Source organism: Canis lupus, chromosome 1, assembly GCF_003254725.2.
Source record: "Canis lupus dingo isolate Sandy chromosome 1, ASM325472v2, whole genome shotgun sequence".
Classification (NCBI taxonomy): domain Eukaryota; kingdom Metazoa; phylum Chordata; class Mammalia; order Carnivora; family Canidae; genus Canis; species Canis lupus.
This window is the reverse complement of record NC_064243.1, coordinates 75135691-75159029: the sequence shown is the minus strand read 5'-3', so window position 1 is coordinate 75159029 and position 23339 is coordinate 75135691. Positions and strand designations below refer to the sequence as shown.

Here is a 23339-nt window from a genome sequence, read left to right as displayed (position 1 = left end):
ACATTCCCTTGTCCCATCTGAGGTCAAGCAGACATGAATAAAGCCTTGGAGTGTATTTATCTGAAGTCCTGACATAGTTATAGGGTGCTTGTCTCAAAAATTCAGACCACAACCCAAGCTTTTCTCTTCCCTCATTCACTTGAAGAGTAGCAACTGTGTCTCACTATTTCCTTAGGATTTCTAGGCACTATTTTGCATTTGGGCAGTTTCTCAGAGTTCATAGACTTTTAAGGCTGGAAGGAAGAGACCCTTGACATTATTAGACTATGATCCCATGAGGGCAGAAACCTCATCACTTGTTCCATGTTGTGGCCTCAGTGTATATAGGTGCTTTGCACACAGAAGATATGTGGCAAATATTTTTTCATTGATTCTTGTCCCAGCTCATCTAGGTTTGGATCTACAGGTCTCAAAAGTAAATGATCATAGTAGTAAGGACTAGCTGTGTATACCTCACACAATGATACACACACACGGATTAATTCAACATTATTGAAAATTATGAGGTGCTATGTTCAGTATGAGCTCCATGAGATCAGGGATTTTTGGTTTGTCTTTTTCTCTTATGTATACCCAAATGCCTGGCCTACTATGCACAAGCACCAGTGACTATTTGACCAATGTAGATATGTGAGAAAGAAGTGTATTGAGAAATCAATGTAATTACTCACCGACATATATTGTTGCACACCATTCACAAATTGGGGTCCGGCCTCCTTTCTTAAACTGATCAATTTTGAGAGGTGTTCATAAGCGACAAATTCATTGAAAAATGTCTTATAGCCTATGAGTTTGGCCACCATGAAGCTGTCTTGCCATTCCACTCCCATCATGAAGGAAAGGGGCATGAAGACATAGGAGCATATTATCTACAAAACTCAAAAATAGATTCCTTATTAGAATGGTGATTTGCTTCTTGTTTCTCTGCCTCACCCTTTTTACAAGATTTTTCTCAACCTCTCTATATCTCCTTTAGGTGTAGAAATTTCTTCACATTGCTTTGCTCATCTCTTTCCATTAGGAGTCAAGGTTAGCATTGGGTTATATGAAGTCCCCTGAATTTCTGGCATGAGGTCAATCATTCTCTCCAGGAGGGTGATAGGAGTTGAGGGGCAGGAGGAGGTGGGAAGATGGGAGATACATGATGAGTGTGTGCATTGTGTAAGAGTATACTACAGGTGGTTACGGAAGGCAATTCACAAACCTATTTTTTTTTTTTTTAAACAAAGATAGGTAGAAACAAAATGGAGAGAGACATGATAGAATTATACCTCAAAACTTAGTTGTGGGTAGTCAAACATGTTTCCAAGCCAGGACAAGGCTGCATTCACAAAAGACAACAGGGCCAGGAAGGCAATCAGATTCACAGCTATATTTGCCACAAGGGAGATGGATGAGGATGCTCCCTGTGTTGCGGCTTCTAGGAGGTTCCTTGAATCACTTTATCAAAAAATAGCAATTTCAGAATTACCAAGGTGTTATCAGTGGATGGACATCACAGGTGTAAGAATGGAATAATCAGAGCTCATTTGGTTGGAGACACAACCTCACAAGCTCATGCCTTGGTCAAAATAACTAAATTCTATGACATCACTTATAATTGCTTATAATTCCTGAGTGTAGGTGATGGTCATATGGGTGTCTCATGGTTATACTACTCTGTTAATTGGGGAAGAGGTTATAATTAAAATTTGGGAAAAGATAAAAATATTATAGGTTTAAAAATTATATTAAGGTAGCTACTAGAAAATATTTATAAAATATTAGTAAAATATTAGTTCATGGCATAAGAACTAATAATTCAAAGAAGGCCTGAATATCCATCACCTCATTTAAGAAATGGAATGCCACCATCACTTTTGAGTACCCCTTCTTCCTTAATCTTATTCTCTTCTCTTTAATCTCAAAGGTACCTGGCTCCTTAGAGGTTGCTTATCATTCCCTTTCTTTTCCCTTTTCCTATGTGAGTGTGTACCTAAATAATATGTTGCATAGATATACACATTTGCTTAACTTTACAAGTGAAATCACACCTATTCCATACATGCATTCTTTGACAAGTTGCTTTTTACTGACTATACCTATATACAAACAGGGGATGAATCCCAGCAACATGTTTGTTGATGGATTCTGTTATTGAATTTGATTATTTTGACTATCTTGAACCCCTTTATCCTTTTCACCCTTTCTTCCTTTCTTTTGCACAAGGCAAAAAAATGAACTGAAGAGGGGCTAAAGATATCTATATCATACCTTCATACTTCCTATTATATAAGAAACTTCCAGAAATGGTTGTCCCATTGCTTTCCAACGGTCTTAAATCAGTGCTCAAAAAACACTACACCACATTTAAAATGAAATATCTACATTCTACGGTTAAGGAAATGTATTGACATACAAGTATTTAGGAAGCTTTTCAAGTATTGAAGAAGGATTTTTTTTTTTTTTTTGGAAGTCTAATGAAGCCTGATAGTCACTGGGAAATTACATTCATTTTAAGGTCATGGGCTCTCCAATGATCAACTTTTGTCTGTGCTTTGAATTTGGACACCCCCATCCCACCTCCCCAGCTTGTAGGAACGAGGTATCCCACTTACCCAGTTTCCATTTTCATGGCATTCTTGAGGGTTATTTTAGGTGTTTCTGTCTCAGGCCAGAAGAGTTTAGCCACAGCCAATGATGCAGGTGCGGACATCACTGACGCAGTTAAAAGGTGGGAGGGTGAAACCTGTGATTTTGGGAGAAGGGCCAGCTGAAGTGTAGCTTTTCTGTTGTGCTCAGAATGAACAGCCCAAAAGCTTTACAAGGGGAGAGAAGGGCAGAACGGAGCCTGCCTCACAATAGTGTATTTTTGGAGGCTTGGGAGCACTCAGTGAGCCATGTCAGCATCACCTTGAGAGTCAGAGGACGAAGGGAGGAATTTGTGCTAATTGACCACATCCTTTGGTGAGAAGCCCAAAACCAAAATCTAATCATTTCAGAAGAGAATGAATCCTGGTAAAAACTTCAGAAGAAGATTCCTCTCCCTCCCTGTGGACCTGATGAATGTTTAAATAGTCCCGAAAACACGTATTTCATTAGATCATCAGTTTAGACAAGGGAAGTGTCTGGGGTGCAGGCACAGGTACACCCCTCTCTGTCTTCCTTTCAGTCTTCTGAATTCTGTGGTGCTTTTATATAATATTCATTATCCAGAGTCCCTTTAATCTGTAAGTGATTTCTGTTTCCCTCACTGTGAACCTACTTAAACTCTTTTGCCTTTCGTCCCCACATGCTTATTTTGTTTCTGAATTCTCTTCCCTATATTTTCAGAATGCCGGAATCTGCACTTCCCTCCCCACCCCCAGTCCAGCCAGCACATTTTCACAGGCAGCACTCTTAGAGCGGTGGCTGAGTGGACCATCTGCAGATCCAAACTGCTATTCCTGAGAACTCTTTCAGCTCCTCCCCCCTTTTAGATTATTTATTTATTTATTTATTTATTTAGCAGAGAGAAGGACAGAGAGCACAAGCAGGCGGAGGGAGAGGGAGAAGCAGGCTCCTCGTAGAGCAGGGAGTTGGATGCGGGCTCCATCCCAGGACTCTGAGATCATGACCTGAGGTGAAGGCAGATGTTTAACTGGCTGAGCCTCCCAGGTGCCCCCTCTTCCACTTTTGCTCTTCCCTCTTCCTATTGGTTGGCTCTCCGAGGACTGGTTGAAGTGAAGGGATGAAACCTCTCTAGTAAGAGCTCCTACTCACCTGGGGCCACACCTCTTCATTTTTCCGTGTCTGCACTGGAGGCTGCCTCTCTTTGGGGCTTACAAGCTCTGTGCTTGGGGCACAAGCACCGGTTATAATGCTCTGCGGCCCTGTGCCACACACCAGCAGCTCTCTAACTGGGTTCCACATAAGAATGTACGGGAGGAATTTTTTTTAAAAAATTACTGATGCCTGGGTCTCACCCCAAGAGCTTCTGGTTTAATTACTCTGTGGCATGGGCCTGGACGTCCGGGTTCTTAAACATTCCTGGTTGATTCTAAATGTGCAGTAAGTTTTGAGAACCACTGCTCTAAGCCACTGGTCATAAAACTTTTTCTGTGAAGGGCCAGAGAGTAAATATTTTTGGCTTTTTCAGGCCACAACTACTCAACTCTGTAGCATGAAAGCTGCCATAGAAGAATGAATAGAGTAGCTGGTTTCTAGTGAAACTTTAGTTACCATAAAGGGGAGCAATCTAGCTTGGCCCACAAGTCACACTTTGCCGACCCTCAGTCTAGACTGCCTTTACTAGTGACAGTAATAACGGTTTTGTTATTGTTTTACGTTGTTAGATATTTGGCCAAGGGAACCTCATAATATGATTTCATTCTACCACACTTGAATACAATTCAGTTTTAGGTGGCAGGATTTGAAAGTGAAGCCACAGAGATCCTCAGGGTCACTCCATTCCAAGGCCAGAGGAAGAATAACCAACTATACAGCAAAAGGACACTCTTTGAGGAACCTCCACACAGTTTTCCAGAGTGGCTGCACCAGTTCACATTCCCACCAACAGTGTAAGAGGGTTCCCTTTTCTCCGCATCCTCTCCAACATTTGTTGTTTCCTGCCTTGTTAATTTTCCCCATTCTCACTGGTGTGAGGTGGTATCTCATTGTAGTTTTGATTTGTATTTCCCTGATGGCAAGTGATGCAGAACATTTTCTCATATGCATGTTGGCCATGTCTATGTCTTCCTCTGTGAGATTTCTGTTCATGTCTTTTGCCCATTTCATGATTGGATTGTTTGTTTCTTTGGTGTTGAGTTTAATAAGTTCTTTATAGATCTTGGAAACTAGCCCTTTATCTGATATGTCTTGCCTCCTATTCCAACAGCAGTGGTCAACAAAAGACAGAGATATAGAGGATAGTTATAGATCAGCAAAGAAAGAAGAGGTTGAATTTTCCATAAATTTATCTTCAAATGTTCTTACCCCAAAAGAAATGTATGCACCCAAGACACTTCCAGCAATGGTGGAGAACCCAGCTGTCATGATTGCATGGAGTTCAGACTTGGTGATGTGTGGTAAGTACGGTCGGACCAGCAGTGGAGACTCTGTCTAGAAACAAAGCAAGACAAGATTAAATGCTCTCTTTTAAATCATAGGAATGTGTGCCAATCTACTAAAGATTCTCTCTCCCTTTTATCTTTTAACGGAGCCCAGTGCAGGGCTTAAAAACACGACCCCGAGATCAAGAACTGAGCTAAGACCAAGAGTTGGACACCCAACTGACTGAGCCACCCAGGTCTCCCAGATTCCATTTTCTAAAGAAGTATTGCTTTGTTATTTTTTGAAAGATTTATTTATTTAAGAGAGAGCGAGAGAGAGAGAGAGAGAGAGAGAGAAAGGGAAAGAGAGCACAAGTGGAAAGGGCAAAGGGAGAGGGAAGGAAATCTCAAACAGATTCCACAACAAGCTCGAAACATGACTCGGGACTAAATCCCAGCACTCATAGAAGATCATGACCTGAGCCAAAACCAAGAGTCAGATGTAAAGCAGTATTTCTAAATGTGAACCACAGACAGCTCCATCAGCATCACCCGGGAACTTACTAGATATGCAAATTCTTAGACTTACTGATTCAAAAACTATGGGAATAGGACCAGCTATCATACTGTTTGAACAAGCCTTCAGTTGTGGTTCTGATGCATATTCATTTGAGAACTAACACCATTGATGTCTGGATCACTGAACTAGAGTTCAATATGTCAGTGTGCATATTGAGTCATGTGTAAATTTTGCAAGAGTTTACAGGGCCAATTCATATAAGGTCTCCACTAGCCTAGTCTACTGGCCAGGTACACTTTTCTAAGTTGGAACACTATTGCCCAAGTAACTGAGGCCTAGCCTTGTGAACTGGTGACTTCCCATCTTCCAGCTTCATCGTGACCGACCATAAACCTCTTTGCTTACACCAAAGGGAAATAGAGATGCCTAAGAACATACCATCAATAACAAGGACAGGTTACAGGTGCCCAAAGGGGTTATCCTAATTGGGAATCATATACCCCACTCTTCTCCTTGGGTGGAAAGGAGTTAGAGAAAGTGTTGTAAGGGCTTGAATCCCATTAAGGAGGACAGGTGGCCTGTTACATGGGACTCTATATCAATAATAGCTGTACTTTTAGCATAGTAAGTATTCAGTTGAGCACCGCAGAAGCATGTGTGCAATTTTACAAGTTTCCCCTCATTATTTGTAATTGTTCTATAAGATGGAATGTGTTGAGCTTCACTTCATGGACTAAATAGAAACTTAGAACATGAGCCCTCTTACCCCGCAGGTAGGAGTAATCGAGTCAAGATGGTGTTAGATTCTACAACTTACCTGTCCAACGAATATATTGCCAGCAGCCACTACAGATTCAATAGGAGATGATCCCATAGTAACTAACATTACCCATCCAACCTAAAAGGGGAAAAGGAACAAAATCAGTGAAGAGCTGTTTGTATATGTGACACTTCAAAGTAGGGATGAAAATCTTTCAAGGAAAATGCTTTCAATAATTGTTGGCAGGCCAGCACTGGTGCATAATGTGAGCGTATGTTATTTAGCCTACAAAGTGGACCCATCAAATCCTCCTATGTGAATGGTAGGGCTGAGTCACTGTATATCCTCTGAATTCATACTTTCATCATACAAACAATTGTCTATCAAAATGTTGTATAAGAGTAATAAATTATAATAACTGCTAACAGTCATGACAAGCTTTGCTGCATTCCAAGCACTGTTTTAAGCTCTTGATTCAGGCAATGAATTTAATGATCACAACAACCCTTTGTGAGAGGTCCTGTAATCATAGCCATTTTATAGCAAAGGAATCCAAGGCACAGAACACCTGGGTGTCTAAGATCACCCAGCTAGTAAGTAGTGGGATGTAGTTGAGGTTTGGCCTTTTGTGCTAAACTCTCAAATGAACATGGTTTATGGTCCCACTTCTACACTAGCCCTTCCGCTAGAGACTGTGGTGCCCGCTTCAGAATGGGGACATCCTGTTGCATTCTGTCCTTCCTTTCTGCTTAGACATGAGCCCAGTACTGCTGAATGTTCAAGTCAACAATCAGAAAATTACACTGTTGCTGAAATTCTGAATTCAGCTGCTATTCTTTCTCTCTGCCTCTCTGACTCCCTCTCTCTCCTTCTCCTTTGTCTCTCCTTCCCTCTCATTTATGTATTTACAAGGATCAAGGGAGGGCTATGGCTGTGCCCAATCTCTGTATGCACCGCCTGGTTTGGGTGTGCATTTGCACTAACTTACACATTTCCTCAGGTTCTGATTTAACACAAGTCTAGTAGAACTGACAGATGCTGAGGTGGCAGGAATGAGATTAACTTTTCAGACGATTTTTATTTAAAAAAAAAACAAAACTTGTGTGTGCTTATCAAGTCCCTCAGAAACACAAAGCAGCTTCCCCTTCTTGCTTTGATCTTCTAACAACTAGAGCAGGCGTCTCCACTTTTGCAACATCCTGAGGGAAAGCCGGGACTCCGTGTAAGGCACAGGGAAACACAGCCAGGATGAAGGAAGGGTGCTGTTCTCCCCACAGATGTCTGCTCTGCTGGAGTCAATACTTTGGTCAAAGAAGTAATTACTAAGGTTTCCTGAAGATAGCCAGCAGGTCAAAGCCCCGTTAAATGTCTCCGAGATAAAATTTGCTCTATGGCTACATGTAGGATTTTTTGCGAGGGTCTAATAACTTGGGGTGGAAGAGGAGGTGATGGAGGATCTTGGTATGAACATAAAGGCATGTTGGGAAAACCTAGATAAAAGGCATTTAAGACTTTGTCCCCAAATAAGCAGCTGTACACCTGTCACCCAATCGTTTCAAGTCCCAGTACCTTTCTAATGATCCACTGCATCAATCCAAGGTAGTAAAGCATGGACATTACGGTGCTGAAGAAAACCACGATTGGCAGGACCTGGGGGTGAGTTGGGGGGATGAAAGCAATCATGAGTTGATGTTGGCCTCGGTATATTCGTATGATTCAGATCAGGTCCCTCTCCTGCCTCTTTTGCCCTGCTGAAACATCATCATCATACTGGAAACTCCTCTTGAATCAGAGACACTTTAATCAGGCATCTATAATCTCTTATTTGAATTTGCTCTGGATAAGCTTGAGTATATTTCATAGGAAACTTGACTTTTTTTTTTGTTTCTCTGCGATGATGAGTTTTCTTACTGTAGTTACTCAGAGAAGGAATGCAGTTTTGGGGGGATTTGTAACCAGTAGATCAACAAACTAAAGGCCACTGGCAGATATTCTTGAAGTTCTGATATTAAACAGCCTCATTAGCAGAATATCCTGGTCAAAATTGAGTGCGAGTCACCTCTCAGATTTCTTATTTAGAAAGGCTACAGGGATCAGATATGGCATGATATGTGCTTATGTGCACTGCCTTCCAGAGAGTAAGCACTTATTCGTTTAGCTTTTGTTTTTTATTTTTGTATATTTTTAATTGGAGTTCAATTTGAGAACATATAGTATAACACCCAGTGCTCCTCCCGTCAAGTGCCCCCCTCAGTTCATGTCACCCAATCTCCCCATCCATCTGCCCACCTCCTCTTCTACTACCCCTTGTTCGTTTCCCAGAGTTAGGAGTGTCTCATGTTTTGTCACCCTCTCTGATTTTTCCCACTCATTTTCTCTCCTTTTAAAATAACAATTATTTTATTTATAGCTTTTTTTAATTGCTAAAAAAATGAACTTTGGAAGCTAGTTTACTTCAGTGATACCACAATTGTCTTTTTTTGGATCCTGTTTCCCTGACGTTTTTGGGTGCCTTCAATGCAGCCTGTTTCCACAGTGAGCGGTTTCTACCCTGCAGAGAACACACAGAGCTGTGGGCTGGGTCCCTCCGCACTCCTGCCCCTATGTACCCCTTCCCCTCTGTTCTCCAGCTAAATGGCCAGGGACAAGCTGCCACCAGACACATAGAATGACCAAGGACAATTCGTACAGAATTAATTCAAAAAATCTATTAATAATATATATTAAAAGACATTCTGTGCCATTACTCAGAGCTCACTTATATGCTTTTATTGGCTTTAATGGGCAAGCAGAGCCTTCCTGAAAGCTTCAGGGAATTATTGGGGCTTATCTCGTGAATGTTCCCACAGGGATTCTGCTTTGGCAGAAAGGATGGAGGCCACTGCTCTGGGGAAGAGGAGGTGGTGGGTGGGTGGGTGGGCAGGAAAAGTCTAAAGAGTAGCAAATTAGGCTTTCCCAGTGACTTTTCTTTTTCCCAGGTCTAGGTTCAATTCTTGATAGCAGCATATTTTCAAACCTTTGGCCTTTTGGAGATGACTTAGTTATCTCAGCACCAAAGCATCAAATCAGCAGTTTAAAAAAATCAACAAGTCAAGAATCAGTATAAAAGATGGTCTTTTATACTGGGTAGTTTGGAGGTAAGCTTAGAGTCCCTAAGTGAGAAAACAATTTAGAAGTATAGAAACAATAGCACTGCAAGAAAGAATGCTGTAGAAAAAGCCAAATTTATCCTTGGGACTCATCAACAAGTATTTGCAGGGTCTTGACAGGGGAAACTGTGCTCCTGGGTGTGTGGGAGTGCAGGGAGGCCAGAATGCTTTTCCCCTGGAGAATAATGTCCCTCCTTTGGTTGGGAGAAGGGTCAGCCTCCAGGTCTGCTGTGCTGAAGGAAGGACACGAAAGGTTTTGCACGGAAATGGCTCTGGAAGAACAGAGGTGAATGTGGGTGGGCAGCAGTCTCCTGTTGGGAGGCTGATGGGGTTCCTGAGCACAGAGCTGTCACTGATCCTGGGCCTAGAAGCCTTCAGTGGCCATGTGCCTGATCATGGCCAGGTACCAAGTGTTCCTTTCCCTGATGTCACAGATACTATTACCCCATAGGTCTTTTCAGTAGTATCTCAGGCAATGCTAGGAGCCCCCTCAAAACTATTTGTATATTTCTGACTTCCTCTAGATGTTTCTCTCAGTGCTGTAGTCACAAAGAAAATGTTTACAATCTGTGGACTTCAGATAAAATCAGATAAGTGGAAAAAGGCAATGCTGTGCTATCTATGTAGGACATGACCAGCAGGTGTATATCTGGTTTCTGGTCAGGTTCTATCAGAATGTCTATAAAGACCCAGACGGTCCTGAAAGGAGGTAACTACTTCAAAAAGGGATTTGGTTTTACCTTAAATGCAAATAAGTGGTCTGCGTACGTGTCACCGAAGACAAATTCTGCACCAGCATTAGTATATTCCAAGAAGGTCTGAGTTAAAGAAAGGAAGAGCCGACAATCATTACAACCTGGAATTGGTGGTTACAGTCGACCAAGGAGGAGCCCAGCAAACTTGCTGGTGAGTTGTGGAAGGACTATCCTCATAGCTTTCCCCGCTCCAGTAGATGGCGTGGAAGTATATTTTTGAGCTATAACTGCATACAGATTTCCTGTCGTTTGTGACATTCAGTATGACTCTGGGATGCTTAAGAAGGAGCCCGCTGTGTCAATCCACTAGGGTAATCCTGTCTGGTGTGCAGAAATAGGTTTATTCATCTGCATTAGTTGACCTACATTTTTGTTTGTGTAGAATATGTTAATCTGTTTAATTATTACTTAATAATTGTTGTCTCTCCCCCATATCATCCATGACATCACTATCCTATCCTGATTGTCCCTTTCATCCCGCCCCAGAGGTGCCAGCTGTGTCAAGCTGAACCTATTTCTGACATGTCTTGAGGATTATATCCAAATACTAAAAGCACTTATTGGCAAGATGTTCATTTGAACTCAACTTACCTGAACTTGTTGGCCCAACCAATCAAAAGCCATAAATCCAGGATCAGTCCTCAGGATTAAGAGCCCAAGAAGAAATTGTAACCCTATTCCCCAAAAGACAGGCCTCCAGTAAACCTATGCAGAAAGATGAAGAGATAGATCTTACTAGAAAATGAATGCGAAGGTCCGCATAAACACCCAGAGGATGACTATTTCCTTGGAAGCTTCTCACACGTGGCCTATGATCCACCTTCTTTGGGAGCCAAGGCAGTTGTGAGCAGAGAATCCCTTGATAGAATCATGCCCCCAGATCTCAGGGTTGCATTTCCCAGTTCAAATCCCGAGTCTGAGTTCTCCAGCCTCTGGAGAGATGTAACTATTATAGCCTGATAGAATAACTTAGACACAAAGCATAGTCTTAGCGGGGACCCTAAAAGAGGAGGGATCTGGTCCTCTTCATCGTGCTGTAAATACTAGAGACCTATAATTATTTCCTGTCTGGAAAATGGAAAGGCAGAACATGGCTTCCCTGTGTGCCCAAGGTTTGTTAATCTGACAATTTGTAAGTGAATTAAGTGAAACTCCCCCCTGTTGAGGGGCTCTCATTTCATTGTAAAAGGAACCAATTAACTCTAATGCAGACTCCAGGGAGTGCAGCAGCAATGGACAATCATCTGCTTTCATTTGTGGTGTGGAGATGAGTGGGCTGCAAAGAACTGTGGGATTGGAGGCATGGAAACAGGCAGAGATGTTGATTGGAGGTGGCCAAGGGCTTTGGATCCTATTAGGTGACTTGTTTTTCTTGGGTCAACCTTTCAGAAAGCCAGAAAAATGTGCTGGAGTTTGCTTTCTGAGTCACATGTGAAGGCTTCAGTGTCTCTGGATTCCCATATCATGTGTTACAGGCTGGCAAAATGAGGATGAGAACTGAATTCAATGGAAACAAAACTGTTTAAGGACAGAGTTTGGCAGGAAAATAGCCTAACTTGCAAATAGAAGTTTGATAAATGCACAATCTAGCAGTGAAATATTAGATTATTACCGGTCTGGGGAAATTGGTATCAAAATAGATAAATTTTCTTTTTGTGCTTGATTGAGGGAGGTGGTGTATGTGAGTAGAAATTGGACTAGGCAAGAGAGAACACCTCACTGGTGGTGTAATTGGAAGATAACTGGGAACGAAAAATGAGAGTACCAGTTCTAAGAAAGCTTGGGAAGAAAGGTCCCTGGCTACTTAAAACAGCATAGCAAGGTAAGACAAAATCTGAATAACAGTGAAATTCTCTCAAACTCATTATTTTGAACAATTTAGACATTGAGGGGAAAATTAGAAGGAAAAGTTTAAGTCTAAATCTATTTCATACTTACTTTGGTTGGGTGCTTAGAAAATAGAAACACCAGGATAATGTACATTACGAGCCCACCAAAGGATATCAGCTGCTGTTGGCCCAATTTGGCAGTATCAAAGATCAGCCAGAGAATAACTCCCAGGATCAGTAAGCTCCAAACCACCCTAAGATAATCAGAAAGGAGGCATAGACAGCATTTTTTGTGCTACCCTGAAAATCTTAAGCAGGCTTTAACAAACAGAAAATTTATTAAGTGTAACACACCCTGGCACCAGGAAGTTATGTTTCTAGAAATTACACAGACTCTTTCATTATGGCTATAAAGGCAAATAGACAAAAAATTACGTGCTGTGTTAAACACCTTCCGCAAATTTGGGGCTCTTTGCTGGTTCAAGGACATAGAAAGGGGTCAGAGATGAGAAAGGATGTTTAGAGATGGAAGTCTGGTGATTTCTTTAAGAGATTTGCTGTGTGTCCTCGCTTCCATTTTGGGAGATAGGAGAGATTTTACTTTTCTTCGTTTTAGGGGAGAACTTGAAATGTGTTTCTGAAGCTGGGGGACTTCAGATGGGCCTCAGAGAGCTAAGGGCTCTGACTCCTTGGTGGATCTAGTGGGCATAACATGTTTGATTCACAGTTTGGATCACAGAGGTGGAAAACATGCTGTGTTGGGATTGCATGAAACTGTGTAAATAAGCCAAGGATATGTGAACTTTCCTGGTACATTCCTTATGAGCCATTCTGGGGAGAATCCTGTCTGGTGTGCAATCCACTAGGGTAATCCTGTCTGGTGTGCAATCCACTAGGGCCACCTGGAGGAAAGGGAGGCTCACAGAAAGAGGCAGAAGGAAAAGCCCTGAGTGGTCATTCATAGGATATGAGATTCTATAGGGAAGAGTTGGCTTTAATAATACACAGGGTCTTTCTCTCCAAGAGGCCAGCTTCAGGCCCAGAGCAGAAAGCTGCCTCCTCAAGTCAGAACTATCCCATCATTTTATCATTTGGTGGCTCTTGAATTACAGGCACTTGTAGGGGCATTTGAACATATCTTGAATGAATCAATGCCCTATCTAGACCTTGATTTCCTGTTTGTAAAATGACGGCATTATAACAAGCATCATAACTAGGTTATTCTAGTTTCAATAGCCCATAAATGAAGGAGCGATTTCAGAACATATGTTTGGAACAGTGTTGGGAAAGACTAACATCCTTCTCAAATGCAACAAGAGGACTGGGTGCATTTACCACTTCATCCAGAACCAATGGCTGTTTAGGAGCCTTTTGGCAGGAGACAGACACTCATCGATTTGATGCTCATATTTGGCCATAAAGTAATCCCAGATAACAAAGAAGATGGCAGCAACAGTGATCACAAAAAGGGCAAGAGCTCTCTGGAAGTTCAACACACAAGCTGCAATCACCATCGCCAGATAACCTGTTGGGAAAGTGAGTACAGAACAGAGAACATCACCAACACCAGCTGCTAACCAGCACTGACAGTGCTCAGTCACAAGCAGGTTCAGTCAAGAGGTCACCAAATGCAGGAGAGCTTTTGATACAGCTATTGGCTCCAGTAATTATTAGTACTATGTTTTGAGGTGTTTTTTTTTTTTAAGATTTTATTTGTTTGAAGGAGAGCATGAGGGGCAGAGGGAGAATGAAAAGTAGGCTCCCCTCTGGCAGGGAGCCCAAAGTGGGACTTGATCCCAGGACCATGAGATCATGACCTGAGCCAAAGGCAGATACTCAACCAACTGAGCCATTCAGGTGTCCTGTTTTTTTCTTTTTTCAAAGAAATCCCCTAAGAGTCTCACCCATGCAGGGAGGACAGAGTGCTAGATCTGTTTTCTCATGGAAACCTGAGTTCTTGAATCTTGATGCTAGATTGTTGGGTCTCTCAGTACTAATAGCTTTTTTTGTGTGTTCAGAGTCAGCAGGTGAGCTTCTAGCAGAGAAACATCAGGTGTGAAGCAACCACTGGCAAAAAAGTATTGATTCTCCTTATTGGCAGCTCAGATTTGGCCTAAGCTTTAGTAGGAAAATAGACTTACCAGAAATCTCAGAGTTCCAAAGAATCTCTAAAGAAAGGGCTGAGGGATAATTACCAAGGTGGCTGCTTTGAGGAGGAGATTCTAGAGCAAGTTTTCCTAGAAGGGTCAGCAAACATGGTCTGCAGGTCATATCTGGCCTACCACTTGTTTTTGTAGGTGGTAGGTACAATTGTATTTGTATACTCGTATCTGTGTTCTACAAATAAAATTGTTTGGAAACACAGCCATGCCTGTCTGTTTACTTTTGTAAACTGTAGAGTTGTGTGGCTTTTGATGCCTTGCCTGAAAAGTCTAAAATACTATGTGGCCCAGTACAGTGGAAGCTTTCAACCCTGTTGTTCCTTGTTTCTGAGATCTGAACACCAAAAAAGCCACTGACCCTAGAAGGGCATTGGTCTTGGATTAATGTCAGTGGACTTGGGTGTGAGGGTTCATATTTTATAGACAGGAGTGTTCGTCAAAATGGGCTGCAGAATCCTTTGCTTTGGAAGGAGTAAAAATAGGGAAGCTTCTCATCTGTGAAGACAGGAAAGAAGAATAGCCTACATGACCCTAGACTCCTGCTCATGCTGTATTTGCATGAAGTGTTAATTGCTTAGATTCCCTCCTGCAATTAGGTTCCCACCTTGTGAGAATGACCATATTTTCTAGTTACCTGGATTTGCATTAACCAACCCTTAAATCCATATCACAACAACAAAGGCCATTAGAGCAGGGGACCTAAATAATTAGCTGCTGGCTGCATAAGTCAAACAAGGAAACTATCTGTATATTCAACCCCAATTGAGACCCACTACTCAGGGTTTCTCAATTAACCTCTCTGCTTCTGTGGATTCGCTGAAGTCTGGGGGAACAGAAAGATTAGAAAGATTTATTTTCCTTCTACAGAAAGATAATATATGGGGGATTCTTGAATAAAGACACTGGCATCTATCCTCCTTTCATTATTTACCTAGTATTAAGATGCCCCAGATGATGTACTGAAAGATGGTCTTGTGTTTCTTATAAAAATCACAAACTGTATCATATTTCCTTTCCAGATACCTGTAGCAACACAAAAGCAAAAATGCTGAAAGAAAACAAGAAACAAACGGACATACTGAGCTAGGTGAGGCTTTGTAAATTAAACAAGCAAACAAACAAATTGATGAGGTGTATGTCCTACTAGACAGAAGGGGGATACTGATCTCATTTTAGACTACAATCAACCATGGCTTGGGTCGACCTTTGCTGCATGATATGACAAGCCCTGAGGGCTTACAGAAATGTAGAAAACATGCTTCTGGAGATAGAGCAGGGGGGATGGATACTAACCAGACGCTGATAAAAAATCACGAGACAAGAATGTTTCTCACTGGACTAGGAGGGCCTCTGATAGCTTTTAGGCCACAGTTATGAAATCTGATTTTAGAAACTCTCATGCCATCTGGTCTCACAAAGTTTGAGTAAGTTGGTCATTCCCTGTCTTGGCTCACCGTATGTTTTAGTGGGAGACTGACACACTTCACTGGGTGCTTGAAATGTAAAGAAGGATTTTGTGGATTTCAGAGCTATTAACCAGCAGGTTGTAATATAGCTTTTCAGAAAGTTCTGGCATTGTTGGCATGCCTTTGTTTCTGTTCAGAGCTTTGTTAGAGGGTTGTGGGTAGTGAGTGAGCAATATGTGCATCTCATCACTTCTGCTGCGGAATATGGTGTCCATCAGTGAGTTTGGAGGGGCCCCAGGGCCATACACATGATGACTCTCCTCTACTTCTCCTGGGGTCCTCCTGGTTCCCTCCACACCTGCCCTGAAATCTGGCTTCCCTGCACTCACCTCTTTCCTCTATGCCCCCTGTAATGGAGACCTCTTCTTCTCCCACTGGAGGAAGGAATTTATTCACACATTTAATCATTGCTAATTTGAGACCACTTCTAGGTCACTTCTGGTCCCTAAAGGAGATTCCTTATCTCCAGGATCACAAAGGACTCATCCCTGAGTTGGGACCTCCCCTCTACTTGTTAACACCCTCACTTCTCCACCTTGCAGCAGCTATGCCAAGTATCAGCACCCACTGCCTGCTTCAGGGCACGGCCCAAGCCCCTCACTCCTACAACACCTTCTTGCATCTCCTCAGACAGGGACAGAGGCATTCCTCTGTGCTTCACTCCTACTGTCTTCCTTGATCATATTTTGTGATGAAACCTCAACTGGCTAACTTTCTGGAGATTAGATGTGAGCCCAATACCACTAGGATCTTGGACATTCGGCTGCTTGACCAGCATATGTTGAATTACTAGTTAAATGAAGTGGGACTGTGTGTTGCTTCTCTGGAACAGTATTCTACCCCTGGGCGGGGGGACCCATCTGTGGGTTATGAAGAACACTGCAGGACACCCATCTTTAATAAGAAAGAAGAGGATGTATCAGAGCATATCACACATAGTAACGATGAGTCTTATTTCATGAAAACTTTAATGTATGAATACATGTACTGAGCAGTGGAAACACTGATCTAGAAGATATTAAGGGAATACCAGTTCAGTAGACACTAAGTTTTCATGGTTGAATTTAGGAAAGGTGGATGATGCTTCCTCCTTAGTTTCTGATAGAGTTTCACAGTGGCCATGGAGGAAGGCAACATTTAATTGGGTGCATTCATGTACTTTAGTTTGGATTCATCAGATTCTTTAATTGCAAGGAATATATGTGGTCCCAAATAGCAATCTCACACCGCATAAAATAAAGTAGCTCAAAATAGAGGCTTCAGCCATTTGGTTATCTTGGCTAGATGACTCCCAACCTCCTGATGATTGCTTCCATCCCATTAACATTAGCAACGTCTGATGCCTCTGACCATTCAGGAGAATTTCTGAGGCCCTGGGGTCAGAGATCCATAAAGTAAAATGAAAGATGGAAGTAAGCTCAGGTTTCTGAGGTGGTAAATATTTTCGATGGTGCATATGTGACAAGAGCTTTTGATCCCAATTCTCACCAACTCCAGAGATATCTTCTGATGCATAAAAACAAAGTTCCTCAGAGACTTAGACATTGAAACAAAACTTAAATGGACATTCAGAAACTTGACAAATACTTGAGTGTTAAGACAGAGTCCCAGGCAATCTTAGACTAGAAATCAGAAGCTGAAATTGTGAAGGTAGTTTTGTTCCTCTCTAGCTAACTAACTTTGAGTAAGCCACTTCTAGCTTCATCTTCCTGGTTCAAGAAATAAAGAAAATAATTTGCCTCTCTTACCTCATGAGGCAATAAGGACTAGGAATACCTTCAGGATATGACAACGTAAGAGCAAATTCGCTGGGACTTAATATGGATTGGGTTTTGAGAAATCAATTGCTTATTGATTGACATTGGGAAGATGAATTAACTACTTTTGCATGGGCTGGAGCAATTAGTTGGTAATGTATGCCTTTAATAGATGACTGGCCAGGATATTGGGTTCTCAGGACATCAGTAGTTTGAATTTACTACAATTATTATCATAGAAATCCATTAAATTTTCTGAAAATGGTGTTGGGTGGGTAGTAGGGAAGAGGGATTGGTGGTGGTGGTGATAATAGCTAATAAATAGTAATAAATGTTTAAAATTAGAGGAGGATGAAACAAAGTGACAAAACCAATTAGGAGATCAGTATGGTTATTTCTCTGATTTAAACCTGTACCCTTTTTGATGTGTCTCTGGATCATCCTCCATATCTTCTTTGTTTCTTAAAGAATCCTGCTCAATGGTGATCTGCTCTTCATCCTGAAATCAAGCATTGTAGGAGAGATGGAATAATGAGAATCTGGGGCATAACAGCCCCTAATCTTTGCCAGAATTTTGGCAAAGGATTGACAACAGGTCTTTTAAAATTATTATGCAAGAATATAGCTCCTATTACCTAGTTGTGCAGACATTTTCCCCTTTATCATGAAAAGTACAGGATCACACTTCTCTCTCTCTTTTCTCCAAAAGAGCTGCAGTGTTTCCTCCTTTTCTTTAGGAAATAGGCTCATATCTCTGCCTCTTGCTCCTGTCTCTACTCTAATCCTTCAACCCCTGCTCTGTTTTTGGGCATGAGCTCAATGAAGTTAATATCAGAGGCTGCATAAGTCTCCTTTTATACTCTGCCAGACGTGGTTTCCAGAGGGCGGAGACCAACGCCAGTTTATTTTCCTGGAAGCCCAAGGCTTGGTCTGCAGATGTGAGCACTAGTCCAGTATCTTCAAGGGCTGATAAACATTCCCTTGGGAACTAGGGTCCTCCTATCAATGGGCTAAAGTTTGGAAGTAGTGCCCTTTCTCAACTAACCCTTGCTCTAAGGAATGGAGTGAAGTATATACCTGGGTATCTTTGAAGGTACCATTTGAGCTTTTCAAGATCCATGACCCATTCTGCTTTCAGGATAGCATAGAGGATTGCCTGCCTCCCTCCATTTTGCAATAATGTCTCAAATAGGTCCAGCTATTGTAAGCATGGCAAAGACAGGTAGCAAGGCAGTTTGCAGATGCGGAGCAGTTTTGAACAGGTTCTAAAAAGGATAATGTCAAATCTCAGCTTCTGTTTTCTGTCATATCCCAGGTAGCCATTGGTTCTCTGTACTGTGCGAACTCAGAAATAAGTCATAAGTGGGGCACCTCGGCTCAGATGGTTAAGTGTCTGACTCTTGATTTTGGCTCAGGTCATGACCTCAGGGTTATGAAACTGAGCCCCGTATTGGACGCCATGCTGGGTGTGGAGCATGCTTAGGATTCTCTCTCCCTCTAGCCATACCCCATCTCTTCTTTCACTGAAATTTCATCTTTCTTTCATCATCTTTCTTTCATTGAGATTCATCTTCATCTTCATCATCTTTCTTTCATTGAAATGTCTTTCATTGAAATTTCTTTCATTGAAATTCAAATTCAAAGAAATTCTTTCTTTCATTGAAATTTCTTTCATTGAAATTTCAAGTTACCTACTGTCTATGGAATGTCTGGCATTAACTGTCTGGCCCCCCCAACCTGTTCCCATCTTTATTTATTTATTTGTTTGTTTGTTTATTCTTACCTATTAGATTGGCACAGATTTTTTCTTTTTTTAAATTTTAATTTTAAGATAATTAACATGCAACTTCATATCAATTTCAATTGTACAAAATAGTCTTCAACAGTTCTCTACATTACTCAGTGCTTATCAGGGTAAGTGTACTCTTAATTCCCTTCACCTATTTCACACCCCCCCCCACCTCCTCTCTGGTACCCATCTCTTTTATAGTTGTCTGTTTTTTGGCTTATCTCTTTTTTTCTTTGTTCATTTATTTTGTTTCTTAAATTCCACATATGAGTGAGATCATACGGTATTTGTCTTTCCCTGACTGACTTCCTTCAGTTGGCATTATAGTCTCTAGAGCCATCCATGTTGTTGCAAATGACAAGATTTCATTCTTTTTTATGGCTGAATAATATTTATACATATAAATATATATACATATATATATATATATAATACACTTATCACCTCTTCTTTATCCATTCTTCTACATCAGTGGACACTTGGGTTGCTTCCATAGTTTGATATTGTAGATGATGCTACAATAAACAGAGGTATGTATGTATCCCTTTGTATTCTTTGGATAAATACTCAGTAATGCAGTTACTGGATTACCGGGTAGTTCTATTTTTAGTTTTGAGGAACCTCCATACTCTTTTCTGCAGTGGCTGCACCACTTTGTGTTCCTACCAACAGGGCACAAGGGTTCCTTTTTCTCCTCATCCTTGCCAACGCTTGTCATTTCCTGTGTTTTTGATTTTAGCTATTCTGAGAGGTGTGCAGTAATATCTCCTTGTGGTTTTGATTTACATTTCCCTTATGATGATTGATGTTGAGCATCTTTTCATGGGTCTGCTGGCCAACAGACATGTCTGTTCATGTCTTCTGCCCATTTTTTAATCGGTTTATGTTTTTTGGTGTTAAAAATATGGAATGCTTCAAAAACTTGCATGTCATCCTTGTGCAGGGGCCATGCTAATCTTTTATTGTTCCAATTAATATATGTGCTGCCAAAGTGAGCTCCCATCAGTATCTTTATTTTTTTATTTTTTCAGTTTTTAAAATTTAATTCAATTTGCCAACATATAGTATAACACTCAGTGCTCATCCATCAAGTGGCCTCCTTAGTGCCGTCACCTAGTAACCCCATCCCTCCACTCACCTCATGTTCTGCAGCCCTTTGTTTGTTTCCCAGAGTTAGGAGTGTCTCATGGTTTGTCTTCCTCTCTAATTTTTCCCCACTCAGTTTCCCTCCTTTCTCTTATAGTCCCTTTCACTATTTCTTATATTCTGTGTTTAAGTGAAACCATATGATGATTGTCCTTCTCCGATTGACTTACTTTACTCAGCATAATACCCTCCAGTTCCATTCAGGTGAAAGCAAATGGTGGGAATTCATCCTTTCTGATAGCTGAGTAATATTCCACAGTATATATAGACCACATCTTCTTTATCTATTCATCTGTCGAAGGACATTGTGACACCTTCCGCATTTGGCTATTATGGACATTGTTGCTATGAACATTGGGGTGCAGGTGTCTGCACCTTTCACTACATCAGTATCTCTGGGAGTAAATCCCCAGTAGTGCGATTACTGGGTCATAGAGTAGCTCTATTTTTAACTCTTTGAGGAACCTCCACACAGTTTTCCAGAGTGGCTGTACCAGTTCACATTCCCACCAACAGTGCAAGAGGGTTCCCTTTTCTCCACCTCCTCTCCAACATTATTTGTTTCCTGTCTTGTTAGTTTTAGCCATTCTCACTGATGTGAGGTGTATCTTATTGTGGTTTTGATTTGTATTTCTCTGATGGCAAGTTATATGGAGCATTTTTTTTATCTGTTTGTTGGCCATGTGTAGGTCTTCTTTGGAGAAATTTCTGTTCATGTCTTCTGCCCATTTCATGATGGGATTGTTTGTTTCTTGAGTGTTGAGCTTGATAAGTTCTTCATAGATCTTGGATACTAGCCCTTTATATGATATTTAATTTGCAAAAATCTGCTCCCATTCTGTAGGTTGTCTTTTAGTTTTGTTGACTGTTTTTGTTTCCCTTGCCTTCATAGATCTTTTTAGCAAGAAGTTGCTGTGGCCAAGTTCAAAAAAGTTGTTGCCTGTTTTCTCCTCTAGTATTTTGATGGATTCTTGTCTCACATTTAGATCTTTCCACCATTTTGAGTTTATCTTTGTGCATGGTATAGGAGACTGGTCCAGTTTCATTCTTCTGCATGTGGCTGTCCCCATCCCCATCTTTAAAACAAACCAAAAACGACAAAACTACACAAAATCTTCCTGACCTCATAGTCATGGGATATCTACTCTCCCTCTTTCTCTTCACAGCCAAACCACTTGAAATTATTGCCTTTACTTTTAGTGACCCTCACATCATATTCACTTAGCCGACTGTGATCAGACTTCTATTGAGATGGCTGCTGCCAAGGTCACTCAAGGTCCACTGTTGCCAAATCTGGTGGCTCCTCCTCCCTCTTTATATTCTTGTTTATAATAGTAAAGTATCTATTTTGTTTTGTTTTTGGCTGTTTTGTGAAACAATAAAAAAAAAGACTTCATTTTTTAAAGAGCAGTTTCAGGTTCTCAGCAAAATTGAAGGAAAAGTAGAAATTTCCCATGTACCTACTGCCCCCATGTATGCATAGCCTCCCCCCATTAGTACCATCTCCTGCTAGAGTGGTACATTTGTTGCAATTGATGAACCTACAGTGACACATTAGCACCCAAAGTCTATAGTTACATTAGGGTTCACTCTTAGTGTTGTACATTTTATGGATCTGGACAAATGCATAATGACATGTATTCACCATAGTAGTATCACATAGAGTAGTTTCACTGCTCCCAAATCCTCTGTGCTTTGCCCACATGTCCTTCCCTCTCGGAAACCACTTGTCTTTTTACTGTCTCCACCATTTTGCCTTTTCCTTGGAATCATATAGTATATAACCATTTCAGACTGCTTCTTTTAATTACTAATACATACTTAATGTGCAACCATGTCTATTCATGGTTCAAATGTTCATGTCTTTTTGGTGCTGAAGAATATTCCATTGTCTGGATGAGCCACAGTTCATTTCTCTATTCACTTGCTGAACAACATCTTGGCCTCTTCCAAGTTTTGGAAGTTAGGAATAAAGGTACTATAAACTTCTATGTGTGGGTGTTGTAGGGCAGAAGTATTGTTTTCCCTTCTTTTGTTGAACAATGAGTGTAAAGGACACTTTTTTTTTTTACAATATATTAAGTACAGTAGACAGTAATATATGGATAGCATGATCCCAATATAGGTGACATGTGCATGTGGGTGTATATTTGCCTTGAAAGGACAAATATTAAGATGCTAGGCATTGATTTTTTTCCCCTGGAATTATACAGGTAACAATTTTTTGTCTTCCAAATTTTACTGCGATAATTTCCCACACTTTCCACTTCAAGCAAGTTATTCTTTTTATCATGAGAATAATTCCCTCCAATAAATGGGTTGATAGTAGGCACCCAGAATTACCCGCCCCCCCAAAAAGAAGGATGATCTACATGGATAATAGGCTTGATTTTTAGCAGCAGAAGGCTTTCTTCAAATGAGATCCTAGCCAGAATTCAATATATTAAAAAAAAAAAATGAGAGTGGCCTTGTGCAGAGTGCACCTGTCTGCTGTAAATTTAGGTGTCTCTGGATAACATGAGGGCTCAATGGACAGTTTAAAAAACAGATCTTAGAACTTTCCTCATCTGCCTCACTTACTTTAACATTGAGATGCTTTGGTTTAAACCAGTGTTTTTTGCTTTAGGATGGAGTTTGGAATCTGTACTAGTGAAGTGTTAGAGAAAGCCTCTGTACCCTCCCCAGCAGAAAACTCTGAGGACAGGTTTATAAACACAACATCTCTTTATTTGAGCATGTGTGGTTTCTTCATGACCTTGCCTTACACATTCTAATTACCATTTAATTAATTCCTCTGAGTGTCAGCTGAGTGCACGCTTTCTGTCCCCATAGCTCAGTCTCTTTTGCACAGCAGTTACATGGTAATAGATTCACTCAACCATCACTGGAGTACCTGCTTGGCGTTTTCGTGTTCTCTGCCTTTTGAAACTCTACACCTTAGCGAATTGTTGTTTCCTGATGTGTTCTGGTTTTCATCAAGGTCTTCGTCATTCTACG

At 41.1% G+C, this 23339-nt stretch overlaps 1 protein-coding gene and 1 pseudogene across 5 annotated transcripts in view; both read right to left on the bottom strand.

The window, feature by feature from the left end:
• The window catches only part of SLC28A3 (solute carrier family 28 member 3), a 69275-nt gene that overhangs the window by 24502 nt on the left and 21434 nt on the right, over nucleotides 1-23339 (bottom strand). For 3 of the 5 annotated variants that reach the window (XM_035700283.2, XM_025423189.3, XM_025423188.3), the window contains exons 2-14: nucleotides 23236-23334; nucleotides 17824-17906; nucleotides 15116-15207; nucleotides 13358-13547; nucleotides 12132-12276; nucleotides 10785-10898; nucleotides 10179-10256; nucleotides 7859-7939; nucleotides 6347-6427; nucleotides 4954-5079; nucleotides 2598-2728; nucleotides 1272-1440; nucleotides 672-869 (exon numbers count right to left, since the gene is read on the bottom strand). In XM_035700283.2, the coding sequence (XP_035556176.1) occupies nucleotides 672-869; nucleotides 1272-1440; nucleotides 2598-2728; nucleotides 4954-5079; nucleotides 6347-6427; nucleotides 7859-7939; nucleotides 10179-10256; nucleotides 10785-10898; nucleotides 12132-12276; nucleotides 13358-13547; nucleotides 15116-15207; nucleotides 17824-17906; nucleotides 23236-23334 (1587 nt within the window). Of the gene's footprint in view, nucleotides 1-671; nucleotides 870-1271; nucleotides 1441-2597; nucleotides 2729-4953; nucleotides 5080-6346; nucleotides 6428-7858; nucleotides 7940-10178; nucleotides 10257-10784; nucleotides 10899-12131; nucleotides 12277-13357; nucleotides 13548-15115; nucleotides 15208-17823; nucleotides 17907-23120; nucleotides 23335-23339 lie in introns of all 5 variants that reach the window. The other 2 variants (XM_049116210.1, XM_035700289.2) reach the window with 2 other exon arrangements.
• On the bottom strand, nucleotides 20095-20193 carry LOC112645680 (U6 spliceosomal RNA; annotated as a pseudogene).